This window comes from Ranitomeya variabilis, chromosome 5 (assembly GCF_051348905.1).
Source record: "Ranitomeya variabilis isolate aRanVar5 chromosome 5, aRanVar5.hap1, whole genome shotgun sequence".
Classification (NCBI taxonomy): domain Eukaryota; kingdom Metazoa; phylum Chordata; class Amphibia; order Anura; family Dendrobatidae; genus Ranitomeya; species Ranitomeya variabilis.
The window spans coordinates 663,344,772-663,355,479 of NC_135236.1; the positions used below are offsets into that span (position 1 = coordinate 663,344,772).

A 10,708-nucleotide genomic window follows, 5' to 3' on the forward strand; every position below is an offset into this window, starting at 1 on the left:
AACCCCACCACAAGGTAACCCAACATATATGACCCATATAAACTGGGAGCTTTTCTCACCAATGGCTCTACATTCACAGGGACTGAATATAATCTTAGTTGCCTGCAGCTACCACTAGAGGGAGCACACTGCATACAGTTGGATTACTGCAATGTGTATGCATTGAGCTCCCTCTAGTGGTGGCCACAGGCAGTATTTTATCTTCCTATGCCATAATACTGCATATCTAGGGGGCATATGGAGCTTTGGATCAATAAACCGAGGTCCAACTGCTAAATGGAAAAAAAAATTGTCCAGCTTAGCCATGCATGCATTATTTCCAATGTCCTTTATTTTGCATTTAGCAATGAGCACATGATTAAGGCACTTAAAGGATAGGATCGGGCATCATTGTGCCCTGGCACTGTAACATTATTAGTGTTCGGCTGGTGTGCAGGCAACAGACAAGTCCGATGCTAAAAAGTGACCATCTATATATCACTTCATCCTCCATCTTGTCCAAATCGACCTCCGGCGCCTAAATCCTCCTCACTCAGACTTGTCCTTGTTGTCCCTCCAAATGACGTAGTTCAGGGTAGAGGCCAACGACAACCAGGCGATGTAAGGGAACATGAGGTAGGCCGCCGTCTTACTGATCGGATACCAAGACGCGGTTGTAAGTACGACTGTACCAGTGAGGAGGACGATTTCAAAAAAACCCTGAAATAAAAAAAAAAATAAAATAAAAAAAAATGTAAAGGGGGACTCCACCAAACACAAATGTGCCCCCTTTCTATATTTCAATCTGCAAACATTTGCTTTTGGGAGAACCCTGGTAAATAAAGACATACTGGTGCCCTCCAGATTATATAGCACCACTTACCCAACCAATTTTGTGGGCTCCAAAGAATATTGGGGTCCAGGCCCAGTTAAGAGCCAGCTGTCCCCCATACAGTCCTAAAGGAACCACAGCGTCTTCAGTGAATCCACCCAACTCTTTATAGATCAGATAGGAACCATAACTAAAAAAAAAAAAAAAAAAAAAAGTAAAATATATATTTATCCAGTTCATAAAACCTATTATCATGTACACATATTGGGGGATTCTGAGTAACAGAGGGGGTCCTATGTGTAGAATCCTAATCTCCTGGTTGCAAAGAGCTTTTTACAATCTGGAGGACCCGTCCAGTCCTATATTAACCATTGATTCCAATAGGCCCTGTGTAATTCTTTATTTCCCCTGAGGGGGCGCTGCAGGGAAACTAAACACTTATTGCTAGTTGTCTCTACAGATCAGTGTTGATCGCTGATCACCTTTTGATAAAGGATCTTTCCTACCAAGATAGGGGAATCACATAGTAAAAAGCCGTGTCGGTTGGAAGTGATGGTGGTGGGATTTCAGTAAATCTCTAGGAATATATATATTTTTTTTTTTGGATCGTACTTACCCCATAGATGTGTACAGGGTTGTCCACACTGGTGCAAACATCCAATTAGGAGGCCGCCATGATGGTTTCGTTAGCGTCGTATACCACGTTTTGACCTCTTTACGGGTAATGAGTCCTCCAAGTATTCCACCCACATGGGGCAAAACAGTGAGACCGATGGCAGGAGCCCAGGAAGGCATTGTACTATTGAAAAAAAAAAAAAAAAGAAGAAAAAAACACTGAAGCGGACAGAGTAAAAACACTTCAAGTGCTATTATTAAAAAAGTGTATGCAGCTCCTCTGCAAACCTATGCGTTTCCAAGTCCACAATTAAACCCAGTATAGCCTGATCCTGAAGAAACATAGCACAGTTGGGAGAAAAAACAAAACAAAACAATGCCTGTCCATAAAGTTTAACTGAGATGTTTGGTACTCTTTTCAATTTGTCCCCTGCAACCATAGAGACATATACATTTGCAGAGGAGCTGTGAACACAAAACGGTAGATTTTTTTTTTAAATCAGGACTATTTGGAAAGCGGTTTTATTTCTAATTTCGGCTCCATTGGTAAACTTTTCTATTGACATATGAAGTGAAAGCCTCACTCTCACTTAAAGGGGTTGTCCACTACTGGACAACCTACCGGTAATTTGGTTTCAAGGTAGTCCCTCAGCACAGCACCACTGGAGGTAGTCCTTCCTTGACCTAAAGCCCTGTCCCACCTCCACCCTCCAGTGTTTTTCAAAGTACCACTGAAGGATGGATGCAAATGGTCTATACGAAACCCTATAAGAGACCCTCGATCTCGAGCCATGGTGACATGATGGATGAATGATCTGCAGGAAGATCGATCTTGTGTAAGACTAAAAAAGAACACAACGGAGAGAAAGCAATGGTGCTGTCCCGAGGGACTACCGGTAGGTCCAATTCCCTTTTTCCAGTACGTCCCTCTGGACAGCACCATGGAGAATATCTAACAAAAGGCCCCAGGGTAGGCACGAAAGCCCCAGTATATGGATAATGGGCCGAGTATTGGGGTTACTCATCTAGGAGCCCAAGGACGTGCATTATGAATCCTTAGATCTCTACGCCTCAACTACGGGGCTGGATATTAATGAAACTAAGAAAAATGCAGGCTGGCTGGCAACATCCCACCATTACCAACACTGGGACCATCCTGAGAACCCCCGATAAGGCAGCGTGGGACATCACTCCGATGATACCGATAATAACGACACAGGGAGTTTGGAAGTGATCAAGCTATCAAACTTGGTCTCAGCCTGGAGGAAATGAAGCCCTAAGGCAACTTGTTGCGTTCCCATACGGTCGGTATGAGGCTAGTATTAGCCCAGAGGACTAGCCTTTCAACAGGGTCAGCTGGTAATGCCGAAAGCCCACCATAGAGGGAATCGGCAAAGTCAGGAGCCACTTCCCGCTCTACTGACCTGGCTGAGGGACCTCTACCCAGCGAGGTATCAGCCCGGAAAGGGAAGGGAAGAGCTGGATGCCCGCCGATCCCCCTGAGCTCCCCAAGTAAATCTTCGTGTTGATGAGCTCTGCTCTCCTACTACCTAAAGGCAAAAATTAAAACCCCCCCAAAATTAACCTTTATACTATTCAATAATTGTTGTCCTTCTAGGGAGAAGAAAAACACTGTAGGGTCGAGGTGGGAGAGGCATTTTAACTTTTCTGCGATCCTGCCTCACAATAGGTGAAGGAAGGACTACCTCCATGGTGCTGTCTGGAGGGACCTGCTGGAAAAAAAAACAAAAACAAAAAAACCCACCTCCTTGACTGGGAGCACCAGTTCTGTTTTATGCGCTCTCTAATCCACCATTCCATGTAGGAGAAAAATCAGCAACGTCTCACATTCCTCTCCGACACTCCTATTCATTTCTATGGAGAGGGGAGCCTCCATATTGGAACCAATCAGAGTTCTTGTTTCACGGTCCCAGAGCAGTTTACAAAAGCTAAGCTACATTCTGATTGGTTGCTATGGGCAGCAGGGTCATTTTTTCCTTAGAGATACACTAGGCCTCATTCAGACTGCTAGATTTTAGGCCGCAATATCCAGACCCCGAGTAAAGCAAACCTAGAGCATGATAATATCCCAAGTTCACGGGAGGGGGATGTGGATCTTGAGTCACCTGAATGTGCCTAAAGGCCATTTTCTCACATGCGAATATTGTGTGGTTTCTTACAAGGGGCGTCTTCCCACATCAGCCCTTTACATACAAGAAGAATCAGCTTTCATCTTCAATAAAATCCCATAAACGCTCCTCCATTGTATAAGATGTCTCCTAACACACCCGTCAGTACACATTTATCTCCTACGAGCAGCCACGTTTTCGGATTTTTGCTGCCACAAGCAGATAAGACTCCAGCGTCGTCCGCACCCTGCGTCCAGTCAAGACTCGCAGACGTCTTGTATTTTAGGGGCACTTTACACCGAATTGGCTGAATATGTTAAGAAATTGCAAAAGTAGCAACTCCATATAACACGCTGAGCACAATTACTGCTTCAGGACAGCGAGTGCAAGATCTCCCTATTGATTTCAATGGGAAAGAATTGTAAAATACAACCTACACCACTTTTTTTTTTTATAGAATAAAAAAAAAAAAGTAAAAACACCAAGCTAAAAAAACCTTCTAAACAATGTAAAACAAGCGGAAAAAAACCCTAAAAAAGTGAAAATAATCAAGCAAAAAAACCCTAAAAATGTAAACATGCCAAGCAAAAAAAACCCTAATACCAAGCAAAAAAAAAAAACCTAAACATGTAAACATGCCAAGCAAAAAAAAAAGAAAAAAAACCCTTACGAAAAAAAAAGTTAAATTACACCTTTTACAGCCAAAACCTCCCCTCCCCCCACACAGACATGAAAATACCATTTCCCCATTGTCAGCCATAGATCATTATGGCTATTCTTCTCCATAACAACTTCCACTCAGGTATCATGGGAGCGCCAAGTATACGTTGTGTAAGCCGAGGGAGTGGTTTACCATTTACTACGGGTGTGGAGCAGTTTTCAATGTAATATGTGCACGGTAATAATAGTAAATAATAATATTAGAAAATAAATGCAAAGTAATACTATAAAAAAAAGCTTAAAAAAAGTGTAATCTTACAAAAATCTAAAGAAAAATAAATTACCGTAAATACTTTACAAATAAAAAAATAAAATATATATATATATATATATATATATATATATATATATATATATAATATGTTACACATGCATTGCTGGGACTTGTAGTTCAACAGTAGCAACAGACAAGTTTTCTATTGCACTAATATATATCTATTGTCTATTTCTACTGTGGAACTACAAGTCCCAGCAGTGCATGTTTAACAAATAAGCGCAGTCTTCTGTGCAATTGTGCATTAATAATAGTCAGGAAGGATTAGCTGGCTGCACTCACCTCTGCTGCTCCTGTCACCTCTGCTATATATGCACCAGCGCAGGGACAGACACATATTTTCAGGGGAGTGCACGAGTCAGCTGACCAGGGGGCGGAGTCTAGAGGGAAGAAGGGAGATGCCCTCATCGGCCATCTTAGCTAAGGGCAAAAAAAACCCCACAAAAATGAACCTTAATGCTATTGAATAATTGTTTTGTGCGATGTACCGTCACATAAGTTGCTCTTTTCATCCTAATATTGTTAAAATGGTAGGAATAAAGTGACGCGGAACATTTGTGTCTGTGATGAATGTTCCCGGGGAGGGGGAAGCCTTTGGCGGTGCACGGCTCACCCGGAAGTGTCCTTGAGAAGTCAGCGTGACCCACGTGTACGAGTGCAGCTTGTGTAGTCACGTGTTATCTGTCAGGGGGACCCTGTAGGGAGTTGGTGGGGGGGTCACCAGCAGGCATGGGGGGCTCCTCTCTTCTCAGGTCGTGCATCTATAGGAGGCTGCTGTATAGTGGGCACAAGGTTGCCCAGTGTCAGAGGTGGGCGTCTAATAGTGAGAAGGAGGACATAGTCAGTTTACTGGCGGAGGCAGAGGTGGACAGAGAAGGCGTAGAAGAGCGCCAGCCATCCAGGTCGCCGCTGGACAGCACGGTGGTCCTGTTCCCGGGGCAGGGCAGCCAGCAGGTGGGCATGGCCCGCGGACTCCTCCAGTACCCCAATGTCAGGGCCATGTTCCTGGCTGCCCACAAGGTGCTGGGTTATGACCTGCTGGACCTATGCCTCAAGGGCCCGGCCGAGATGCTGAATAAGACCGTGCACTGCCAACCGGCCGTCTTCATCACCTCCCTGGCCGCAGCCGAGAAACTCAGCCAAGAGGACCCTGAAGTAAGTACACCCCTCCCCATGCTGGGAGTAGTAGTTCCGTAACCACTGGAGATCACTGCTAATGATTTAGATTGGATCGTTAGGTCATTGCACATCTGTGTATTCATCATTTATCTTTCTCTTCCTCCAGGCCGTGGAGAACTGTGTGGTGACGGCCGGCTTTAGCATTGGGGAATTCGCTGCCCTTGTTTTTGCTGGTGCTTTAGACTTTGCAGAAGGTAAGAAGATGGGGGGGGAGCAAATTGATTTTCAGGACCTTGGTTCACTGGTCGTGTCAGTATACTATGGGCCTTATGAATCGCCTCCTACCGGTATCCTTTTCTTCTCCTTTGGGTAGCCGGCTTCATAGGCTGATGCCGTGCCAGGCTGAATAGCCGGTGATGTAGGTAGGAGGCAGGATACAAGTCTGCCGCAAGTTACTGACCCGACTACAGCACCAAGGTCCTGCAAATTTATTTGTTTGTTTTACTCTAGGAGATAAATGTTGGATTTATAGCGTCAGCTGTTTACTCTGCTCCAATCTATACCTACGGACGATAACTGAGAATGATCATTGGGACCCCTATTTCTGAATAATTGGGAGCCTTTTAAAAGCTGAAAAAAAAAAATAAAAAAATAAAAATATATATATATATATATATATATATATATATATATATATATATATATATATAGTATATATACCGTGTGTGTGTGTGTGTGTATATATATATATATATATATATACATACACACGCACACGGTGTGTATATATATATATATATATATATATATATATATACACATATATATATATATATACACACTGTGTTCGTGTGTGTATGTATGTATGTATATATATATGTATATATATATATATATATATATATATATATATATATATATATATATATATATATAAATTTGGAACAGCACCAAAAACGGTACCTTAACAAAGTGCACGCATCCCCAGCCAGCAATCTCGGAAGGCTCCTTGCTACAGTAGAAAACAAATTTGAGCAATAACAATAAACATCACTTTTTTTTTTTTTTCTGGAAGTCTGCTGTGCTGTTTTATATATATATATATTTCCTGTTAATAATGTAATAATGTTGATGATAAGATTTGATAGTTTTTACGTCTGGAGTATTTTTACTGCAGCTCTTTATGCGGTGAAAGTCCGAGCGGAGGCCATGCAGGAGGCGTCTGATGCTGTACCAAGTGGGATGCTCTCTGTGTTTGGGACGCCTAAGACGAAGTATCACTTGGCCTGTGCTGAGGCTGAAGAGCACTGCAAGACGTTGGGCATAGCGGATCCCGTCTGCAGGGTGGCAAACTTCCTGTTCCCGAATGGCAAAGTCATTGCTGGACATAAGGAGGTGAGATTCTGTATGTGGCGGTCCTACTTATCTACTTGGTCATAGACATAATTGATCTATAGCAGGGGTGTCAAACTGCATTCCTGGAGGGCCTCAACCTCAAACCATGCGGGTTTTCAAGATTTCCTTAGCATTGCACAAGGAGCAGGAATCATTATCTTTGCAGGTGGTTAAATTATCACCTGTGCAATACAAGGAAATCCTGAAAACATGACCTGTTTGCGGCCCTTGAGGAATGCAGTTTGACAACCCTGATCTATAGAGCCAAAGTGACAAGTGGGTCACCTCTATATTGGTTGTCATAAAGGAAACAAGCGGTAATGTAAATGACTGACGGCTTATCTACAATGGGGTGAAACGTTGAGGAGGTTGAAATGGTAAACCCTGGATCCTTCTTCCTACCCACATCGGTAAATATGAAGGATGTTGCAGGGCTTCTATGAACATTAAAGGGTTACTCTTGTTTTGGAAATTTGCGGCATGTCTACCATGTCCGATAGTCTCTCACATAAGACAATAAGGCCCCATCTTGGAGAGGTGGCTGCCGGACATGTGAGACGCTTTCTACTTTCTTGAGGTTTTGACGTGGATTCTCTAAGAAGAAACGTCCCTTTAACCGTAGCATAGTTCCTCTGCCCATTACAGTAATAATTATGGCTACTTTATCCCCTTCCGTGGACTTTCTAAGCAGAACTGTGGCATAAGTTCATGATGATAATTTTACTACTTCTCTTCCAGGCCATTGAGTTCCTGCAAACCAATTCCAAAAAGTTCTCCATCGCTCGGACTAAGTTGTTACCGGTCAGCGGCGCCTTCCATACCCCATTAATGGAGCCGGCTGTGGAGCCTTTACAGAAGGTCCTGAAGACCCTGAACTTTAAGCAGCCGTTGGTCAACGTGTACTGTAACGTAGACGGGAAGAGGTACCGACATGCCTCGGCCATGGAGGACCTCCTGTCCAAGCAGCTGGTCTGCCCTGTGAAATGGGAACAGACGATGCACGCCATCTACGAGAGGAAGCAAGGAACCAACTTTCCTCGCACCTTTGAAATGGGGCCGGGAGTTCAGCTGGGAGCTATGCTCAGGATCTGCAACTTGAAGGCCTGGAGGTCTTATAAAAGTATAGATGTTTTTGAAAGTGAGGAGGTGAAATGATGCATCTGGACTTTTAATGGGCCGCTGAATCGCTGGGTACTGATTTGCTACCTAAGGCCATTTTAAAGGCTTCTCACGTAGCCAACTAGTACTCCGTCCTCCACTGACTGCATACATTTTCCTTCAGGATGAATTGCCCACAAGGAGAATCGGTACTCCCCTAGATGTAGGAAACTTGAGTGACACCCAAAATTCTGCTTTGTCTGGGTCCTATTAAAATTCCAGCTCATTAACAGTGACCCCTCTAATATGATAGCCAATACAATGATCGGTTGATCGTCAGTGGTCCGGCTCACGAGACCTTGGTTGTGTGTTCTTCCCGCCAATGTTCGACCTACTACACTATGCAAATGCAGAATGGTCAGTGTTCTTGTTAGCAGGGTACTTGGGTTTGGTAAAATCCCTAGTTGATAGAAGGGTCCCTTGGCAATAACCTGATTTATTGGGGATCTATGAAGCAGGACGTTTCGTAATCAGCTGCGACCTAAGAGTAAATCTGGTGGTAAGTGTTGAGTTTGCCCACAGTGCCCCCACTGGGGAGGAGAAGTATTGCACATTAATAATGTCTGTGTGGGTTCTCCAGAGTGAGAAGAGATGGGGATCCTGAACAGAGGACGCCCCTCTGTTTGTTATTTAGATACTGTTTATTAACTCAAAATTACCTAAACGAGTATATAAAAATGTTTTTTTGTAAGTCTGACAACCCTTCTAATGTGGTGATCTTTTATCATTTCTCACTGCCCGCCTCTAGGTCTCCACTTTTTGCTTCCATGCGAAGCTTTGTAGAGTTTCATCCTGTATTAAAGTCAAAGTTTTGTGTTATCCGTGTGTGAAAAAGCAAAGAAAAATGTCTGATAAATGTATGATCGTCAGGACCCCCGAGGATCACTAGAACGAGGATCCCACCCCATTCTGGAGGAAATTGAATGGAGCAGTGGTCACGCTTGCGCACAGTGTCTGCAATGGCTGTGAGAAGAGGTATTTACTAGTGATGAGCGAATATACTCGTTACTCGAGATTTCTCGAGCATGCTCGGGTGTCCTCCGAGTATTTTTTAGTGCTCGGAGTTTTAGTTTTTCTTGCCACAGCTGAATGATTTACATCTGATAGCCAGCATAAGTACATGTGGGGATTCCCTAGCAACCAGGCAACCCCCACATGTACTCCGCCTGGCTATCAGATGTAAATCATTCAGATGCGGCAAGAAAAACTAAAACTCCGTGCACTAAAAAATGCTCGGAGGACCCCGAGTGTGCTCGAGAAATCTCGAGTAACTAATATATTCGCTCATCAGTAGTATTTACCCAATGGCGGACTCGGCCAGAGAACTAAGGGGCCTTTTAAAAATGCTGCAGCAGTGACACCTGCTGGCATGAGTCAGTACTTCCAGTAATTAAAGGGTTATCCCCTCTCCAAGTAAGGGTAAGTCTCCACGTTCAGGATTGCATCAGGATTTGGTCAGGATTTTCCATCAGTTTTTGTAAGCCAAAACCAGGAGTGGGTGATAAATACAGAAGTGGTGCATATGTTTCTATTATACTTTTCCTCTGATTGTTCCACTCCTGGTTTTGGCTTACAAAAACTGATGGAAAATCCTGACCAAATCCTGATGCAATCCTGAACGTGGAGACATACCCTAAAGGTATCCGCTATCCATATCATAGGGGGATAACTCGCTGATCGCTGGGGGTCACCCCCCCAGCGTTCTTAGGATCTGTGCCCTAGAATCCCAGAGACAGGGTTCTGCATATTTGGAAAATCAAGACAAGATGTAGTTTTCATTGGTGCCATTTTGGGATACATACAATTTTTTTTATCGCTTTTTATTTCATTTTTCCATGGGGTGAGATGGAAAAAAAAACAGCTATTATTTTTTTTGTGTGTGCGCCTGGGACATAACAGTACAGTAGATTGTGAGAAGCTACTTGCAATCTGGATGTACATTTGAATCCGTTTACGGGAAGCGGTTTAGGACCACAGCGAAGTTCAGCTGTACGTTAATGTGGTCTCCAGTCTTAGATTATATCGCAGTGGAGTTCAGAAAAAGACAGATTTGCATTACAAACTCCCATGTCTTAGCATGCTCGCTGATGGATTCTCTGTTAACTCAAGTACCATCCAAAGTAAAGAGAAACAGAGTCTGTAAAAGCCAAACGGCACCGACAAAGTTTACTTTTTGGAATAAACTTCTACAGTATCCTTCCTGGCTGATTATATCTTCGCATCTACGTCAGGATAGCCGCTTGTGTTTTTACATCATTGTTGGCTGGTTTCCATCAGAGCTCAATTCTCCTGCAATCCCTGTAATTATCAGGCAGTGCGGAGCTGTGTGTGTTGCCCTGTGCTGAGAGATCAGTGATGTGAAACTGCAGCTCCTGCTTGATTGATGCATATGGCAGAAGTTAATCCTCTGCCATTGTGGAGGAATGCAGGAGAGTTGAGCTCGGCTATAAACCAGGTAATAATGATAACACACAGAACATCTATGCT

At 43.5% G+C, this 10,708-nt stretch overlaps 2 protein-coding genes across 3 annotated transcripts; one reads left to right on the top strand and one right to left on the bottom strand.

Annotated features, from left to right (window-relative positions):
• Nucleotides 1-309: 309 nt before the first annotated feature.
• Nucleotides 310-4,942, bottom strand: LOC143776822 (translocator protein-like). Of its 2 annotated transcripts, none has more exons than XM_077266584.1 (4): nucleotides 4,832-4,942; nucleotides 1,428-1,610; nucleotides 863-1,001; nucleotides 310-699 (listed from the first exon to the last, which is right to left on the bottom strand). In XM_077266584.1, exons 2-4 carry the CDS (start codon nucleotides 1,604-1,606, stop codon nucleotides 529-531), a joined length of 489 nt encoding a protein of 162 aa, XP_077122699.1. In that variant the 5' UTR covers nucleotides 1,607-1,610; nucleotides 4,832-4,942; the 3' UTR covers nucleotides 310-528. The 2 variants fall into 2 exon arrangements, with proteins under 2 accessions (XP_077122699.1, XP_077122700.1); XM_077266585.1 differs by lacking the exon at nucleotides 4,832-4,942 and adding an exon at nucleotides 2,851-2,874.
• A 162-nt stretch (nucleotides 4,943-5,104) lies between these two features.
• MCAT (malonyl-CoA-acyl carrier protein transacylase) lies at nucleotides 5,105-9,073 on the top strand. The gene is made up of 4 exons (XM_077266577.1): nucleotides 5,105-5,704; nucleotides 5,835-5,922; nucleotides 6,846-7,063; nucleotides 7,802-9,073. The coding sequence occupies exons 1-4, from the start codon at nucleotides 5,279-5,281 to the stop codon at nucleotides 8,216-8,218; spliced, it is 1,149 nt and encodes a 382-aa protein (XP_077122692.1). The 5' UTR covers nucleotides 5,105-5,278; the 3' UTR covers nucleotides 8,219-9,073.
• Nucleotides 9,074-10,708: the final 1,635 nt, after the last annotated feature.